Source organism: Nannobrachium achirus (genome assembly GCF_963921795.1).
Source record: "Nannobrachium achirus genome assembly, chromosome: 1".
In the NCBI taxonomy this organism is placed as follows: Eukaryota; Metazoa; Chordata; class Actinopteri; order Myctophiformes; family Myctophidae; genus Nannobrachium; species Nannobrachium achirus.
The window spans coordinates 85073653-85093771 of record NC_137810.1 but is presented as its reverse complement, the minus strand read 5'-3'; the positions used below and the strand labels follow the sequence as shown (position 1 = coordinate 85093771).

General features: G+C 42.2%; 1 protein-coding gene across 1 annotated transcript; it reads right to left on the bottom strand.

Annotated features, from left to right (window-relative positions):
• Positions 1-3991: 3991 nt before the first annotated feature.
• On the bottom strand, positions 3992-11428 carry LOC308291455 (complement C1q subcomponent subunit B-like). Its single transcript, XM_080733468.1, has 5 exons — positions 11342-11428; positions 10431-10602; positions 9349-9589; positions 8329-8437; positions 3992-5129 (listed from the first exon to the last, which is right to left on the bottom strand). The coding sequence occupies exons 1-5, from the start codon at positions 11342-11344 to the stop codon at positions 4923-4925; spliced, it is 732 nt and encodes a 243-aa protein (XP_080589594.1). The 5' UTR covers positions 11345-11428; the 3' UTR covers positions 3992-4922.
• Positions 11429-20119: the final 8691 nt, after the last annotated feature.

Genomic DNA, 20119 nt, shown 5'->3' with positions numbered 1-20119 from the left:
GGACACAAAATAATATCATTGAACTCAAGTCTCCTTGGTGTGACTAATCAATCGAAAAATTTTCATTTTGGGGGAGAACTACTCCTTTAAATTAGATGTACTGCTATGTGGAATGCTCCATCATCAGTCATGAAAAAAGGTGACTCTATTACACTCCTTCAAAACCACTCTAAAAGAGCACCTAAAAGATATCTGCAATCTGTAACTGGTCCTTGTAAGAAGTCAGCTTACTGTACATTTTAGGGGCCGTCCACACCAAGACGAATTTCATTTGACCGGGGAGGTAGAGCCTTGATTACCCATGGGTGTTCACAAGTAAATGCATGAAAAGGAGGACTAGACCAATAGTTTCCAAAACTCCAGTGCAGTGCATTTTTGTTACCTGGGTGTATTTCTTTTGCCATGTGGACAGCATATATGGTGAAGTTCTTTGCCTGCTTACGTCCCCTTGTGCTCCTCCTCCACTATGATGAGAGAATCCTGTGGTGGTCTCTGTAGAATATCCATATTATGAGCCCATTCAAGACATGTTAACATCTTGTTTAGGTTAGGGATGGAGCCCTAATGAATGATTGTTTTAATGATAGTTGTTACTCTTGTCAATTGTCATCTTCATAGATGGTGGTCAGCCACAAACTCAGTCACAAAAGATACCAGTTATGTTCTGAATTTGTTATCTCGCATATCTTTCCACCGGCTCAATAAGCAGGATCGATAAGGTGCTCATTATCAATAACGAGCTACAGCCCTAGTCTTGTTAATGTACTGACCTATTATCTTGTTTATTATTGTGATGTTGTATCTGCTTATTGTAAATCGCTTTGGATTAAAAGCATCTGCTAAATGCCTAAACTGTAAACTGTAATAGACCACCACACATTTTAAAGCAAGTTTGTCCGTCCGAAAAAATGAAAAATCCAATACAAAAAAAGGCACAAAAAATTCTCCACGGAGCCATAGTTCCATCACCTATCGCAGGGCCATATGTCCATGCAACAGTGTAGAAAAAAAGTTTTTCTGAGTCCCGGCCACAAAAATAAGCGATAGCTGGGGCATTCTTTTGTCCTTCCCAGATATAAGCTAAAGTAAAGTTCCATGCAAGTAAGGAAATAAGAAAGAAGGAACATGCGACCTGCAGAGCCATGCAAAGAGTTCCATATTTAAAGACCCAGGATATCCATGCAAGTTGTTAGAGGAAAAAAAAAGGACACAAAGCAGTTCCATCTGTCCTTCTGATAGGAAAGCGTTATTCCATGCATTGTAAAAAAAAAACACGCAGCAAAAAGATAAGTCTACATTGCTACAGTACTTGCTCTAGCCATTCAGGTCATGACGCTCTCAGAGGAGACAGTAACATTATCGGTATGGATCAAGGTCTTTGAGATCTCTTACCGTTACTATCTTGCTTTCCTCTGGAGTGGTTCCCTTCAGGCGAATTAGAACCTTGCAATTGCGGGTCCACGTTGATTTAATCTTGCCGTTCTTCCTCAGTATGCAAACCTCTCGTGCAATTTCGCCATTCTTCCTTGTTAGATGCTTGTTTATGTAGACCTGGGTTCCTTTCAGTTTCTTCCACTGCATCAACATAGCTGTTTTGTGCATACGATTCACAAAACGGATAATGATGGGAGGCTTGTTCTTCTTGTCTTTCCGAGGCAGCGTGTGACACGCCGAGATGTTGTTTGTGTCGAGCTTGATGTCTTTGCTCTCAAAAAATGTCACAACCTGCTCCTCCAGTGTTAACTGTTCTTCAATTGGCGCGTCCTCTGTTACTTCTCCGTCGGTAACAGCTTTTGCATACGAGCTAGGTTGGACGACGTCTAACCCTGTTATGATTAGGTCATCCATCCTCGTGTATTGCTCCAAATCGTGGACCCTTCTTTCAAGTTGCTCAATGATTTTATCCTTCTCTTGGATAGCTTCATTTAGCTGTTTCACTTCTGCAACCAGCTCAGGCAAGGACTTCAGCTGTTTCAGGACCTTAGCCATGTCCATTGACAGGGAGCCTAGCGTCTTGCGAAAATCTTCCATATCGTTCTCCATTGGCATTGGGTTTGAGCGAGTAGGAATCTTACCCCCTGGCATGACTTGGTATTTTATCCAGTCCCTTTTTCGTTAAAAAGGTTAGTTTTTCTTTGCAAGTTTTGCCGGTGGGCTGCAGGGTGCCGCCATCTTGCTTACCCACAATCTCTCAGGTGGTCCTCTGATGTTTGAACATAATGTATTCAACTGGTTGTCTCTATACAGGGTGATTCAGGTGGTCCTCTAAGTCTAATGTGTGAACAGGATGGAATTCACTACGTGGCTGGTTTGGTGAGCTGGGGGTCTCCCTGTACTAACAACAACAGCCCTGGTGTCTACGCCAATGTCCACAGATTTGTGGACTGGATTGAGCGTGATGACTACACCATCTCCACGTCTAATGATCTTATTGATTATGACTTCACTAATGATGAGAACCAGACCTCCATTGGGTGATCACTGATCAGTGATAAGCTTGCATGTTGTAAGACAGGTTAAAGTTCACCTTCATGACATGGTGTGAGAAAGCCTTGATAGTTCATGCATAACAACATCATACTACATATATTAAGGTGATAGTAATGAATAACACAATGTTACTACATATATTAAGTTGATAGTAATGCATGATACAGTGTTACATGTTAAGTTGATATTACAAGTTTTAACTGCTTTGGGTGAATGGAGGATACTGTACTGACCTGTTCTTAAGTGCCATTATACAATACAATCTAAAATGTTTTTGATTGAGTAATTAAATCTAACCTCTGAATAAAAGTAGGTTTTAAGACACTAGTCCCATTCATTGATTGTGATTGGCTGGTTTCGGTTTAGTACAAATGATAATAGATTCTATTCTGACAACACCGAGAATCTCTAGTAAAAACAGTTCAACTGTCTGTAGCCAAACATTGAATGAATTAATACAAACAAAGAGGGAAATTGTCTAATTAAAAGTAATAGAAAGGATTTATTCATGTGAAATTCTTTCTATGAAAAGAGCAGATCTACAAGCTGCTATTTGTTTTAGCTTGTAGATCAACTCAACTCAAACTTTATTTATAAAGCATGACAAGGAAACAAACCAAAAGAAGCAATTGCAAGGTTATATACATTTACACAATTAAACAGTGTTGACGCCACAGTGAAAAATGTGTCTTCAATAGAGGCCACACTCACACTGTTAAAGCAAATGCCCTGTGCTTTCCCTTGGGTGAGGAGGGAGGAAGGGCAGCGTCCAATTCATTCCTATATGGAAGACTGCCTTTAGTTTGTCTCTAGCTTGCCTTAAAGGGCCACTTCACCTCTGGGACAACCAGATCTTGTTTTATTGTTGTTTGGGAAAAGATCAACACAATCCTGAGTTATTTTTGCCAGACCCATGAAATGGGTAGGCCTACATAAGCAAATGTCGGTCTGTCTGTCCGGGTTTTCTATATAAAGGGTATATGATGATGACATGATGATGACATGCACCGGGGTCTGGCACAACCAGGTTGACCTGGTCTAGTTTGTGTTCAATCTGTGTTTTGAGATATTTTAGTATTTCAGCTGTGCTAGTGATGCGTTTTGCATCATATGATGCAGCATGATGAAAATGCATCATATGATGCAAAATGCATCACTAGCACAGCTGAAATACTAAAATATCTCAAAACACAGATTGAACACAAAAAATAACTCAGGATTGTGTTGATCATTTCCCAAACAACAATAAAACAAGATCTGGTTGTCCCAGAGGTGAAGTGGCCCTTAAAGCTAGAGGCAAGCTAGATGCAAAACATTTCAAAACAATTGTTGAAATCTAAAACGTATTCTTTATTAAAACAAAATGAAATATGTAAAGACAAGGAAAAACATTTGAAAAAAAAAGAAACAACAATCAAGATTAAGATTCAAGATTTTATTTGCCACTAACTTATACAAGCACAAGTTTTAAACAGAACATGCCTGAAATACTGAGTAAATCAAAAATCAGTTACTTGATAAAAATATAATCAATTAAAATATGATAAGAACCCTCACGGAGTTAGGCAGTTGGCATCCAGTAGGTGGGGTTTGTGAGCCATGGATTAGATGGCACTAACCTGCTCTGAATCCACTCCTCATGCCTGAGTCTGGGGCCAGCCACTGCAAAGGCCCTCTAGTGGTCACCTCTGCTCTTACAACTGCTGGTAGTAAGTGAATGGGTAGGTGCAAGAAATCATTAAAAATTTACCCCATGAGACATCATAGAAGTAATCATAACTAGACACCATAAAAAAAACAGGTTTTGAAAAAACTTTGTTCGGGTGCTGCTCTCTCTCCTGCCCTGCTATATGGGCAAGTTGTCCATACTTTCTCCGAAACCAAACTTTTCGTCGGAAAGGTCCGGTTCAACTACAAAATGACGTCACTCATGACTTCTGAAAAGCATTACACAGAATTAGAATTCGGAAAGCTGCAAGTCGGAAAGTCAGAACTCTCAGACGAAAAGTTCAGTTTCTGAGAGAATATGATTCAAGCTTTATGTGGAGAACAGTGAAGGTGTGTAGGGGTGTCACAAGGGGGGGGAGGGAACTAGGGCTGGAGGGGGCTTTAATTATTTATACCCTGGAACTAAATATTTTGAGATGGGGGTCCGTGACCAAATACATATAATTTTGGGGGTCCTTCATGAAAAGTTTGAGCACCACTGACAGAACATGTTGAAATATTCAAAGACCCAAAAATAGCAGATCTACAAGCTCGCAGCGTGGCGCTGTGAGCTTGTTTTTCAATAGTTAAAGCACAAAATAATGCGTAATATGCATTCCCGGTCTAAATGGGTTAAACTCCCCTTCCCCTTTGAAGAACATTCATGGGGGGCCCGCAGTGAATCCTTGTGCCCAGGATTTGGTGCGACGCCCCTGAAGGCGTGTCTATGTGTTGAACAGCATGAAGCCACTGAAGGTGTTGTCTGCCCTGCTGCTGCTGTACACCACGGTGCTGTCCTCTCCCAGCACCACGGACACCGTGTCTCCCTCCTCCAGCTCCATGAGGGTGGAGCCCGACGCCACCAGGAAGTTCTCCGACGTGTCGCACAGGGACAGCCTGGACTCCGCCCCCTGCTTCAGCTTCACGCACACCTGTGTGAGTTGACGACAAGACACACCGGTTTACACTCCACCTAACTACAAGGTAAACAGGTTTTTAATTCTACAGTAAGTTACAACTACAAGATAACAGACACACCGGTTTACACTCTTCACCTAACTACAAGGTAAATTGTTTTGTTTTTTTTTTAGTTTGGGAGCGTGTTGATATTGCGACATAGCATCTGTTCGACGGTTCATTCTTTCGACACGGGTGAATGTTAAAATGGTGAAATGCTAACCTGCCAACGGATGAGTAGCTCACCTGCCGACTCTCATAGTTGAAAGAATGACTTGTCGAAAGAGCAAGATTTCCCCTTTTAGTTCTACTAAAAGGGGAAATCTCGCTGTAAGTTACAATTACAAGATATAGTGTAGGCTATACTTCACCTAACTACAAGATAAACAACTTTATAATTCTACTGTATCTGCAAGATACAGAGTTTATACTTCACCTAACTACAAGATAAACACATTGATAATTATACTGTATAAGATAGAGTTTATACTTCACCTAACTACAAGATGAATTAGAACTGCACTCTGTCGAGGTGCACACGTACATACGCAGCCGAACGCAGTACTTGCACGCTCTGCTGGCACAAATAACTAGAACTGCACTCTCAGTCTAGGTGCCAACTTGCACCTTGAGCAAGTACTTGTGCGCCAGCAGAGCGTGCCATGAGGTCACCTCAGTGACATCACCACTGGCATCACCAGGAATGCTGGTCCCTCATTGGCTGTTAATGATGATGTTGCCAGCAATGCTGGTCCTTCATTGGGCTACGGGCTTAAACACATACAGACACCGACATGCCTACATACGCAGCCGAACGCAGAAGGCTACTTGCGCGCTCTGCTGGCGCAAGTAACAAGTCTTCTATGAAGACGTTTAAATAGCCTACTTCACCTACTGTATCTGCAAAATAAAAGGAGTTTATACTAAGATATCTAAGAGTCTAAGATAAAGAAGTGTATTATTCTACTGTATCTACACGATAAATGAGTTAATATTTCTACTGTAGCCTATCTACTAGAGAAAGAGTTTATAATTCACCCACTGTAACTACGAGGTAAAGACGTTTACATAGCCTACTTCACTCTATGTACATCTTTGGTATGCAGTCAGGCTTAGGCCTGGCTCAGGGAAGAGGACGCCCCTGTCACATCATGGAAAGACTGTATATGAATTAATACTGTAATACATTTTATGTCTTGTATTGTGATGTTGTTTTATGCTTGGACCAAAGAAAGAATAGCCTCCACTACGGTGTAGACTAATGGGGATCCTTAATAAACTAAACTAAACTACATCTCTGCTAACATCCTGCCACCTGAGTGTCTGTCATAGTAAGGTGAAGTGTCACATCACTGCCGCTGGAGGGCGCTATACCCCCTGGGTTATTTTCTTACCTATTTAAAATACTAATGTTATACCATATAACATTAGCATCAACATTTGGCACATGTGGCCCATCCGAACACTGGTAGTCAATCTATCAATTTGGAATGATGAATCTGAATAACTGGCATATTAAAAACATGTATTTTCTTTTTATTGTTAACAAAATGATATGACACCATGTATGTGTATATACAGTAGGCTATAGCTTAGTGTGTCTAGTATGTGTCACTGTCACCTATGAAGCACCACATCGGAAAAATTACAAGACATTTAGCAAAAAAAAACATGAAAATACAAGGTAAAGCAAAATGCTGCAGCCAAAAAGGTCTCTACTGTATTTGGAAGGATGAAAACATGAATGACCAAACGGCACTGTTTTGATTGACAGGGAAGGTCCCAGATCCAATCAAATAGGTGCCAGATCCACTCCAAGAGCTGAGGGAACATGTTCCCCCTCAAATCAAATGAAGCACTGTTCAGGGCTATCACTTTACGTGTTCCTGGTAACATTATTGTCTGCTCATGTTCATGTCTGTGGCAAAAAAATAAAAATAAATTATCCACCACAAGCTAGCATGGCGATGACACCCCTGACTGTAGGCTGGCCAAGCCCGGACGTCCTATGACCCAGAAGGGCGGGGATACGCGCCGCTGGATCTCAGAGGCCAATAGCATTATTTCACCGGTCTCTGTTGTTTTTAGGAGCTGGTCAGAGCTCTTAATTGCTCCCTTTGAACTTCAAATAGCCGGGGAGCCACAGGCTTAAAACTCAAAGAATAGGGGTTTACCTGTGACGTCATGACATACTTTTTATTTAAGTTTTTTCTATTCATTTGGTCATTAAGGTACACAGAATGAGAGGCCTGCTCTGCCGGAAACGCTGCGAAAAAAAGTTATGGCCATTTGTATATTCACTCCATCGACTTCAATATACAGGAAAGAAACACACCAAAAGAAATATGCTTTAAGTAGCATGTGAGGGGTCAAACTAGGGGTTCTTGATTATTCTGAATCCATTGCAAGTATTTGTTTTGCATGAAAAACATTCCTTGGGCTAGAAAACGGACCAAAATAACGGTGAAAAGTGATGACTCATCACTTTTCACAGGTTTGAGAGGCTGAAATCTAGGCCAAGGAATGTTTTTCATGCAATAAAATGCTTGCAATGGATTCAGAATCATCAAGAACCCTCGTTTGACCCCTCACAAGCTACTTTTTTTGGTGTGTTTTTTTTTCCAGTATTATAGTGAAGTCAATGGGAAACTTTTTTTCGCAGTGTTTCCGGCAGAGCAGGCCTCTCATTCTGTGTACCTTATTGACCAAATTAATAGGAAAAACTAAAATTTGGAGTATGTCATGACATCACAGGTCTTCTCTCATTTTGGCACAGTGGCTCCCCGGCTAAAATTTAACTGAGGTAATTGATTGGGCCATAAAAGCGTCAAGAGTTCATTAGTGATCTCTCTTATCAATGAAAGCATCAAAGACAACGACCAGTTTGATGCCTGTCATAGAGTGGAGGGGGAAGGAGGGGTTGTGTTTGTATACACACACACAGACTTGCCTGATTGGCTGAACCATAGTTACGGGGGCTTTACCGAGGCTTTTCTTATTGAAATGCCTGGCTCCCGAGGCTACCCTGACTGTAACTCACTCTGATAATGATGCTTAAAATGCCTGGAACCCGAGGCTACCCTGACTGGAACTCACTCTGATAATGATGCTTAAATTGTAAATTGTACAAACTCCTTTACCACGACGGACAGATGGACGGACGGACATACAGACCTGGGCCTTGGCAGACATGTGGAAAGTGAAGTAATAAACTCCTTTGATGGTACAGGTGAACACTCCTTGAGTCAGAGTGTCTGTTTCATTGGTCTGCTCCAGTCCATTCCTAAACACACACACACACACACACACACACACACGCACGTGCGCACGCACGCACGCACGCACGCACGCACACACACACACACACACACACACACACACGTATCAACATACATAATCTATAACGGTTCCCAAACTTTTAAGCTCAAAACCCAAAAGAGAGAGTAGACGTTTGCCCGGGTTAGGTTGAGGTGGTTGCGACTCCCTGCACCTCCCCGTGGAAGGGTTAGGGTTAGGGTTCAAAAAGAGCGCTCTTAATTTACAGTACACTTAAAGCCATAATAAGACATAATGTGTTGGTAATTAGAATAGATAGATAGATACCTTCTATTCTAATTTCCAACACATTATTTCTTATTATGGCTTTATTATGTCTTATTCTGTCTTAAAGTGTACTGTAAATTAGAACTAATATGTTTTATTAGACAGAAACAAAGACAGAATAGCAGAAAGAGTGGATACATTCTCTGGCACCGGCACCTGCCGCGGAACTGCCACGACAGGTACCGCCACACGACCGACAGTTCGACCATCAGTTGCACTGCATCGCCGGCGATAGGACTGGCAGTTTGACCGGCAGTCGCGGCAGTAGGACCGGCGGCTGCCGCACGGACCGGCTGGTCCCGTCGGGGTGAACTGCCGGTCCGTGCGGTGGTGGTTGCTTCCGTGGGCGGGGTTTGCCTAGAGCTGTGGTCTGATTCCAAATAACACATCCCAGCCCAGTGTTTGGGAAATGGGAGGCTCTCTCCATTCCGCCACTCCGAAATTGACTTCTTATTGTCGGAGTGGCGACACTCCCATGGGCCTAAGGTTTAGGGTTAGGGTTAGAGATAGGGTTAGTGTCGGAGTGGAGAGATGCACTCGAAACAGTGGTCTATAATAACTAGTATACTTGGGGTTAAGGCGTGGTCTTACTTGTTGAAGTTCAGAGGCGTATCAGGAGAGGGGGGCTGGGTGAGGGTCCGCTTGTAGGAGAAGTAGGACCTCTGCTGGGCGGCGCCGGGGGCCACGGAAACCCCTCCCCCGCTGGGCCCCGGGGGTCCCGGGGGACCCTGGGGACCAGGTGACCCCGGGTCACCACGCACACCGGGCCGCCCTGGGGGTCCTGACGGCCCCGCCTCCCCGCTCTGTCCCTTTAAGACGTGCCCACTTTCACCTGTGGACACAGGTGTAAGATGGGTAAATGACATCACTATTTTCACAATTTCTGCATCTAATATTTGACAATTTGACCAATGTTTAATTTGTCATTTTAGAGGTATTACAAAGTCCATAAATTGTCACTATAGAAATGTGCAGGTACCCCTACACCAGGGGTTCCCAAACCTTTTTGTCTCAGGGCACCCCATAAATATGTTTGAGGCATCCCTACATTATAATTTTCACTCCCAGCACCTTATATTTATAGCATATCGTCGTTGTCGGGTGGAAACCTTGTATGTCCAAAACCGTTTGTTTTGTATTTATCATCTATAGTAACAATGTACTAAACTAGTGAAAACAGCAGATCTACAAGCACACAACACCTCGCATCGCTTGTAGATCTGCTGTTTTCACTATTTTGTGCGACAGTCTTGTATGATGAAGCAGGGCTTTGCTTTACCAAAAGACGTACACATTTGAAACTTGGAGATACAAGGTTTCTGCCCGACAGTGACAATATTTTAGTGATTATGTTGAGAGATAATAGCCATTTTGGTTAGAACTGACTGAAAATAACTTTGTACTTTCAAGTGTCCAAATAAATTCCAAATATTATCAAATGATCTTGCGGCACCCCTGGGTGCCCCGTCACCCACTTTGAAAACCCCTGCCCTACACTTAAACTTTATGCTGGTTTGTTTACTGTTGAGGGAGAAAACAATGTTGCACATTAAGTTATGGGGACCCCCCAAAATTATTTGGGGACCCCCCTGGTGGTCCCGGCCCACAGTTTGAGGACCACTGCTTTACACCAATGGCAAGAACACAAGAAATAAATAAATAAACAAATTCACCTGGATCTCCCTTCTGTCCCTTGGCTCCGTCGTTGCCATGGGAACCGTGGGCACCCGGTATCCCGGGGATGCCAGGCCGCGCCCCCCGGTACGCATCACAGCTGGGCTCCGTGCTGATTGGCTGGAGGAGGCGGGAGGACAGGAGGAGGGCTGCACAAACCCATGTGACCCACTGGACACACACACGCGCGCACGCACGCACGCACGCACGCACGCACGCACACACAGATGAGAGTCATGCACAACGATGCAAACCAATCATATACTGCCCCTTGTACTTTGCTGTATGTGAGATGGTGAAAATAGCAGATCTACAAGCTCACACGATGCGTCACAATAAAGGCCTGTCTATACTTCGACCGAAACCGCCGTTTTCGGTCAAAAGGTCCTTTTCTACCATAAAATTATATCCCTCGGGACTTCTGAAAAGCATTGGACCGAACGAGAGTTCGGAAATTTGCACGTCGGAAAACACAACTCACCAAACATTTCGGTCGAAGTATGGAGAGGCCTTAAGTCTATGTTCTAAACAAAACTTAAACTAACTGCTGACTCATCCTGCCTTATTGCATAGATGTCTTCAGCCTATCAGAATGACTGGAACAGGGTCGACTTTTTAAGTTAATAAAATGTTTTGGATTGTAACAAGCATTGTCATGTTGCTTAAAAAATGCATATATTCAAAAATGTGCACACATTTTTCAAAAATAGCAGATCTACAAGCTTGCAGCGGGGCACTCGGTGCTGCGCTGTGAGCTTGTATATCAGCTACAAAATAAAATAATTCCAGGCCACTCCACCTTGGGCCCTAATAACTCAGTCCCACTCCCCCCCTATGACATTAATCATAGTTAATAGTGTCATCATTCTCTGTTAGAATCATAATAATAAGAGTTAAGTTATAGTCTCACCATTCTCTGCTCATCTATAGCACAATGTCCTGAAGGCGGTCTGTCTGTCTGTCTGTCTGTCTGTCTGTCTGTCTGTCTGTCTGTCTGTCTGTCTGTCTGTCTGTCTGTCTGTCTGTCTGTCTGTCTCTCTGTCTGTCTGTCTGTCTGTACTGTGTTCTTCTGGATGTCAGACTCACTGACAAAAGAGAAGAAAAAAAAGAAAACTAACTAAAGGAGTGTCCAAGCTCTGTGTGCGCGAGAGAGAGAGAGAGAGAGAGAGAGAGAGAGAGAGAGAGAGAGAGAGAGAGAGAGAGTGTGTGTGTGAGAGAGCGAGAGAGAAAGAGAGAGAGAGAGAAAGAGAGAGAGAGAGAGAGAGCGAGAGACTATTGGTTCATGCCGTGTCCATGTTTTGCAACTGTATTGGAAAACAACAAAGATCTTTGTTTTTGAACTTTCTTTGAGTATATAAAAGTGCTATGCAAGTTGCATTCATCATCATCATTATTATGATTAAATCAATGCCCAAACTACAGTGTAACACAGATCGTTTTCTTTTTCTTTTTTTTATTATTATTATTATCCTGAAAAGTAACAGATTTGGACATATAACATTATATGGTTTGGTTAAAGTGTTACACTCCGAGTTACAAATATATACATTGACACAGTGTTTCAACCTTTTTTATATCAAAGTCTATCATTCTTTTTCATGTAATTGTGCCACCATTTTGAGATTTAGCCTCTCAGACCCAAAACATAGAATATGTTGTTATTGTTGGATAGGATTTTATCCACAATTCCATGCTGTATTGATGTTGGTACCATAGGACAGATAACAGGCACATGTTTCCAACATTCTCTAATATGTGTAGATAATATGTAATATTATGTAATATGTGTAGATAATATGTAATATGTGTAGACTTCTTGTAAAGTGAGTAATGCAGATGTTTAACAACAGTTTAACTCCAGAGAATGTAAAATGAAAAGGGTCCATTTGGTTTCATCATTTAGCTGGGGACCACCTGGAACCCCCTCAAGGATCACTGGTGGTCCCCGGACCACTGGTTGAAAAACATTATTACTGCCCTGCTCAGCTTCTCATAAACAAGAAATGAAAGTCATCCTGATTTTATATATATTTATATTTTTTAAGTCAAAAACTGGAAGTGAAACCAAACACAAAGTTCCAGGCACGTGCACACATAGACATCAAAGGGGGCTTGAGCCCCTGCCCTTTTATCCGTCTGTAAAAAGTGCCCTCTCCAGACCATGAATGCAGTTTTTACTGTGGTGAAAGAAATGAAAATTCCCTCTTTCCATGAAGGCAGCATTCAGAATTGCCTTGTTCAAACTCTCCTGAACTTGAATGCAGTGTCTTATGTTGAAAGAATTGCCCTCTCTGTGTAGAAATACATGCCATACGACACATCTCCAGTATTGACTTGATTATGCTTTAGTTCAGTGTGGTATCAAGCACGGAAAATAGCCGACATCCAAGCTCACAACGCGTCGCGCTGCGACGCGTTGTGAGCTTGGAGGTCTGCTATTTTCGATGTTTTCACCAAAAAGCCCTTTTAGAAATGTCAGCCCCTGCCTCTCTAACATTCTCTGCACGTCCCTGCAAAGGTCGTTATTATGAAGCCATATCAAAAATGACCGGAGGAAGTGAAAGAGCTCAGAACAGGAAGACATGGAGGAGAATTATCAACATCATCACATTTAGAGCTATTTATATGAAACATGCTGGGAAAGACAGGGTTTGGTTCTCTTTTTCCCAGGGTTCAATGTTCCTCCCCTGACACTGTTTGTCCCCGGTCGCCATGGAGACGCCAGGGGAACCGTAGAAAAGATGAAGCTGCTTGAGGAAGATGTGGTCGTGTTGTACTCTCTCTGCAGTCGCTTTGTCCCAATGTCTCTCTCTCTCTCTCTCTCTCTCTCTCTCTCTCTCTCTCTCTCTCTCTCTCTCTCTCTCTCTCTCTTTCTCTCTCTCTCTCTCTCTATTAGTCCATGGGCTATACGAGATGTCGCTCTCGGAAAGGTGGCAAAGGTTACTTAGCATTTTTAAGAAGGTCTAAATATGTTGAAAATATTTTGGTACGATAACCCTTTCTGAGACACTATTACCTATACCCTTTACACTATACCCTTTCTATAGACGCTATATTGGTGTTATCAGCTGCTAAAGTGGGTGTCCCATTAGCCAGGGGTCAGCAACCTTTTTTTAAATGAAGTGCCATGTTCTTATTCTCTAGTCTAGATAGTTAGTGCGCCATGTCAACATTCATTTGAATGAGAAGTCAAAAAAGCACGCACATCTTCTAAAAACTTTCCGGGTGCAGAACTAAAAAAACATACCAAGTAGAAAGAAGGAGGCTCGCACACCGTCAATAGCTCCCAGGCATAAATTTATTGCAACGTTTCGACCACTAAAGGTCTTCGTCAGGCATGGCGACAAACAGGGAAATGGCATGTTAAGTACAGGCACACCAAGTGGCGAGTAGAATGTACACAGCTGATCACAATGTAATCACAATGTTGCAAACTCAGTAACCCCGCCCCCTCACATTACCACAGTAACAGGCTGCAGTGACCAATGGCAAGCCTCTGTAAGGTAAAATATAACAAATTTTATCAGGGACTCAGGGGGTTATAAAAGGGACAAATTCTCCAAAATGCAGAGTGATAAAAATAAACTGCACAGAAAAGCAAAACATTGTGTTGAGTGACTCAAAGTCTACAAAATGTCACCATTCAATAATAAAAGTACAGCATATAGCAATGTATAAATGTAAATGTAGGAAAGAACAAGAAGGGCATCAAAACAAACAATGACAAAATACACAAAATAATGCAAAATATAGTATAGAATAAAAATAAATAAATAAACAAAAAGTTAACCTAAGAATGGTTTAATGTCAAATTCCTCGTTAAGGCCGTGAGGGGCCATAGTGTTCAGTGAATAAATGTAAAAGGCCTCGCGTTGTAGCAGAAGTCTGTTGTGGTCACCACCACGAGGGGGTCTGTTGACCTTTTCAATACCCCAGTACCTTAGACTAGAGATACTGTGACCCATTTCTTTAAAGTGGGCAGCTACAGGGTTACGAATATCACCACACCTAATGTTGCTTCTGTGCTCACTTATTCGAGTCCGAAGAGCTCTGCTGGTTTTCCCTATGTAAGCTAATCCACAAGGACATTTAATCAGGTATACAACATAGGTCGTGGCACAGGTAATGGCTCCACGAATGGACATTATCTTGCCACTATGAGGATGAGTAAAGGAGTTGGTCTTGGTGGTGAAGCTGCACTGAGCACAATGTGAACATTTGTAATTCCCAGGAGGAATGTCTGAGAGAAACGTAGTTTTAGTAGAAGGAATATAAGAATGTACTAACTGGTCCCTAATGGTGGGGGACCGCCTAAAGACTAGTTTAGGGGGCTCTTTGAAAACAGATTTTAATTTAGGGTCTGTTTCAATGATATGCCAGTGTCTGAGTAGAATACTTCTGAATTCAGAGCCCAATGGGGAATATTTCGTGATACAGAGGGGAGATACATTTTTCTTTTGAGTGCGTTTAATGGGATTTAGACATTCTTCCTGTGTGACAGTATCAAAACGTTTAACTGCATTTTCAATCCATTCAGGTTTATACCCTCTAGTTAAGAACCTATTAGTCAGATCGTCTGCTTGCACCTTATAAGACTCATCAGAACTACAGACCCTTCTAGCACGGTGGAACTGGCTGATGGGGAGACTTTTCACAAGATGCTGAGGGTGGAAGCTGTCTCCATGTAGTAAAGTGTTCCTGTCTGTGGGCTTACGGTAAAGATCTGTCTGAAGGTAACCACTTTCTTTTCTCACCAACACATCTAAAAAACTGATCTGGGTATCACTATATTCAAGGGTGAATTTCAAGTGTTCAACCCGAGAATTGAGATAGTCATGAAAGAGAGCAAGATTATCAGCTGTGTTATCCCATAAAAGAAATAAATCATCAATGTAGCGATGATAAGTAATAATATTAGAAAAGAAAGGGTTGACCTCAGAATTAAGAATATGAGAGAGCTCGAACAAACCCATATACAAGTTCGCATAACTGGGTGCCATAGTACTGCCCATGGCTGTTCCCTTAGTCTGTAGAAAAAAATCATCTTTAAATTTGAAGGAATTGGTAGTAAGGACAAGTTCAGTGAGTTCACTGATACAAGTAGTATTGGGTTTGTCGCAAGGGTCTCTCTGTCTTAAAAAATATTTCACAGCCTCTATACCTCCATTGTGAGGAATGTTAGTATAGAGGCTTGACACATCAAAAGTGACTAGCAGGCATTCAGAGGGTACATTGGTAGCTTTGAGTTTATTTATAAAATCGCTAGAATCCCTTGTGTAGGACTCAAGAGAGGTAACCCAAGGTTTCAACATAGAGTCTACAAAGGTAGAAACATTATTAGTCAGAGAACCTATCCCACTGACAATGGGTCTGCCCACTAGAGGCACAGTTTGTGACTTGTGGATTTTGGGGAGTGTATAAATAGTAGGGATAACCGGGTGATCAATTTTCATAAATGCCAAATCACCTTTATTTAACTCCCCATTGTCAAACCAGAATTCAAGTTTTTCTTTTACAAGTGCTTTGAACTGGTTAGTGGGGTCAGAAGGTAATTTTCTGTAGAAAGTAGTGTCATTTAGCTGTCTTGAAATTTCACAGCAGTAATCACTTGTGTTCTGAATGACAATACTGCCACCCTTGTCAGCCTGGCGGATGACAATGGTGGCGTCCTTACTTAGATCTGTAAGGCAATCTCTTTCAGCTTTAGACAGGTTATTATGGACCCTAAATTCACACTTCTTTTTCAAAGCATTATGTACATCAAAGTCAACCAGACGACAGTATGTTTCAAGTGAAGCACTTCTATTCTTAGGAGGCATATATGTCGATTTCTTTCTGAATTTAGCTTCTTTATTACCCAATGCATGAGTCTCTGATTCAATACTGGAAACATCATCACCATTAGTTGTGACAGAGGGCAAACTGGGAATAACATTAGGCTTAAAGGAAAAAGTGGAGGGGTGAAAAAATTCACGCAACCTCAATGTGCGAAAGAATTTCTGAAAGTCAATAAAGGTTTCAAAGTCATTGGTAGTCGCGGTAGGCGAGAAGGATAGACCCTTATTCAGGGCAGACACGGCTATGTCAGTAAGCGGTTTTGATGAGAAATTCATTACCGTGTTTGTTTGTTGGATCGGGTGTTGTGAATGCGGCTTCTTGTGTAGCCCTCGTCTGACCCGTCTGATGCGCGGTGGTTGTTCGTCCTTCCGCGGTAGCGTCCTCGGCCGCCTCCGCGTTGACGCCGGGCGGTTTCCCCTAAAAAAGGGGCTCCTCGTCGGTCTCTGCTGCTGTGGTGGTCGGAGTCGACAGAGGAGGAGGACGGCCATGGGTCTGTTAGAGTATTGGGAAGACCCTGTGGCTGCTGGTCGCTCTGTGGCGGTGCTGATCCATCGGTGGCGGTGTCTGGTGCTGCTGGTCTTCTCCAGAAGTACACATTGCCATTCTTGTAGTCCTTGGTGACTCTGGCAAATTTGCCTTGTTTCTTAGATTTCAATTCTTTGTAGGTCTTGTCTTTAATGCGGTCAATCTCACTCTTCAATTCTAAAAGCACAGTCTTATCTGTGTATAAATCATCGAGCACACCACAGGTCGGCTTGATGATTTATACACAGATAAGACTGTGCTTTTAGAATTGAAGAGTGAGATTGACCGCATTAAAGACAAGACCTACAAAGAATTGAAATCTAAGAAACAAGGCAAATTTGCCAGAGTCACCAAGGACTACAAGAATGGCAATGTGTACTTCTGGAGAAGACCAGCAGCACCAGACACCGCCACCGATGGATCAGCACCGCCACAGAGCGACCAGCAGCCACAGGGTCTTCCCAATACTCTAACAGACCCATGGCCGTCCTCCTCCTCTGTCGACTCCGACCACCACAGCAGCAGAGACCGACGAGGAGCCCCTTTTTTAGGGGAAACCGCCCGGCGTCAACGCGGAGGCGGCCGAGGACGCTACCGCGGAAGGACGAACAACCACCACGCATCAGACGGGTCAGACGAGGGCTACACAAGAAGCCGCATTCACAACACCCGATCCAACAAACAAACACGGTAATGAATTTCTCATCAAAACCGCTTACTGACATAGCCGTGTCTGCCCTGAATAAGGGTCTATCCTTCTCGCCTACCGCGACTACCAATGACTTTGAAACCTTTATTGACTTTCAGAAATTCTTTCGCACATTGAGGTTGCGTGAATTTTTTCACCCCTCCACTTTTTCCTTTAAGCCTAATGTTATTCCCAGTTTGCCCTCTGTCACAACTAATGGTGATGATGTTTCCAGTATTGAATCAGAGACTCATGCATTGGGTAATAAAGAAGCTAAATTCAGAAAGAAATCGACATATATGCCTCCTAAGAATAGAAGTGCTTCACTTGAAACATACTGTCGTCTGGTTGACTTTGATGTACATAATGCTTTGAAAAAGAAGTGTGAATTTAGGGTCCATAATAACCTGTCTAAAGCTGAAAGAGATTGCCTTACAGATCTAAGTAAGGACGCCACCATTGTCATCCGCCAGGCTGACAAGGGTGGCAGTATTGTCATTCAGAACACAAGTGATTACTGCTGTGAAATTTCAAGACAGCTAAATGACACTACTTTCTACAGAAAATTACCTTCTGACCCCACTAACCAGTTCAAAGCACTTGTAAAAGAAAAACTTGAATTCTGGTTTGACAATGGGGAGTTAAATAAAGGTGATTTGGCATTCATGAAAATTGATCACCCGGTTATCCCTACTATTTATACACTCCCCAAAATCCACAAGTCACAAACTGTGCCTCTAGTGGGCAGACCCATTGTCAGTGGGATAGGTTCTCTGACTAATAATGTTTCTACCTTTGTAGACTCTATGTTGAAACCTTGGGTTACCTCTCTTGAGTCCTACACAAGGGATTCTAGCGATTTTATAAATAAACTCAAAGCTACCAATGTACCCTCTGAATGCCTGCTAGTCACTTTTGATGTGTCAAGCCTCTATACTAACATTCCTCACAATGGAGGTATAGAGGCTGTGAAATATTTTTTAAGACAGAGAGACCCTTGCGACAAACCCAATACTACTTGTATCAGTGAACTCACTGAACTTGTCCTTACTACCAATTACTTCAAATTTAAAGATGATTTTTTTCTACAGACTAAGGGAACAGCCATGGGCAGTACTATGGCACCCAGTTATGCGAACTTGTATATGGGTTTGTTCGAGCTCTCTCATATTCTTAATTCTGAGGTCAACCCTTTCTTTTCTAATATTATTACTTATCATCGCTACATTGATGATTTATTTCTTTTATGGGATAACACAGCTGATAATCTTGCTCTCTTTCATGACTATCTCAATTCTCGGGTTGAACACTTGAAATTCACCCTTGAATATAGTGATACCCAGATCAGTTTTTTAGATGTGTTGGTGAGAAAAGAAAGTGGTTACCTTCAGACAGATCTTTACCGTAAGCCCACAGACAGGAACACTTTACTACATGGAGACAGCTTCCACCCTCAGCATCTTGTGAAAAGTCTCCCCATCAGCCAGTTCCACCGTGCTAGAAGGGTCTGTAGTTCTGATGAGTCTTATAAGGTGCAAGCAGACGATCTGACTAATAGGTTCTTAACTAGAGGGTATAAACCTGAATGGATTGAAAATGCAGTTAAACGTTTTGATACTGTCACACAGGAAGAATGTCTAAATCCCATTAAACGCACTCAAAAGAAAAATGTATCTCCCCTCTGTATCACGAAATATTCCCCATTGGGCTCTGAATTCAGAAGTATTCTACTCAGACACTGGCATATCATTGAAACAGACCCTAAATTAAAATCTGTTTTCAAAGAGCCCCCTAAACTAGTCTTTAGGCGGTCCCCCACCATTAGGGACCAGTTAGTACATTCTTATATTCCTTCTACTAAAACTACGTTTCTCTCAGACATTCCTCCTGGGAATTACAAATGTTCACATTGTGCTCAGTGCAGCTTCACCACCAAGACCAACTCCTTTACTCATCCTCATAGTGGCAAGATAATGTCCATTCGTGGAGCCATTACCTGTGCCACGACCTATGTTGTATACCTGATTAAATGTCCTTGTGGATTAGCTTACATAGGGAAAACCAGCAGAGCTCTTCGGACTCGAATAAGTGAGCACAGAAGCAACATTAGGTGTGGTGATATTCGTAACCCTGTAGCTGCCCACTTTAAAGAAATGGGTCACAGTATCTCCAGTCTAAGGTACTGGGGTATTGAAAAGGTCAACAGACCCCCTCGTGGTGGTGACCACAACAGACTTCTGCTACAACGCGAGGCCTTTTACATTTATTCACTGAACACTATGGCCCCTCACGGCCTTAACGAGGAATTTGACATTAAACCATTCTTAGGTTAACTTTTTGTTTATTTATTTATTTTTATTCTATACTATATTTTGCATTATTTTGTGTATTTTGTCATTGTTTGTTTTGATGCCCTTCTTGTTCTTTCCTACATTTACATTTATACATTGCTATATGCTGTACTTTTATTATTGAATGGTGACATTTTGTAGACTTTGAGTCACTCAACACAATGTTTTGCTTTTCTGTGCAGTTTATTTTTATCACTCTGCATTTTGGAGAATTTGTCCCTTTTATAACCCCCTGAGTCCCTGATAAAATTTGTTATATTTTACCTTACAGAGGCTTGCCATTGGT

What these genes read in the sequence shown, in the direction of transcription:
- LOC308291455 (XM_080733468.1), bottom strand. An exon ending in GGGACAGAAGGGAGATCCAG is followed by an intron (nt 9,590 to 10,430) that starts GTGAATTTGTTT and finishes CTGTGTCCACAG; the next exon opens with GTGAAAGTGGGCACGTCTTA. An exon ending in ACATGTCTGCCAAGGCCCAG is followed by an intron (nt 5,130 to 8,328) that starts GTCTGTATGTCC and finishes CAACTCACACAG; the next exon opens with GTGTGCGTGAAGCTGAAGCA.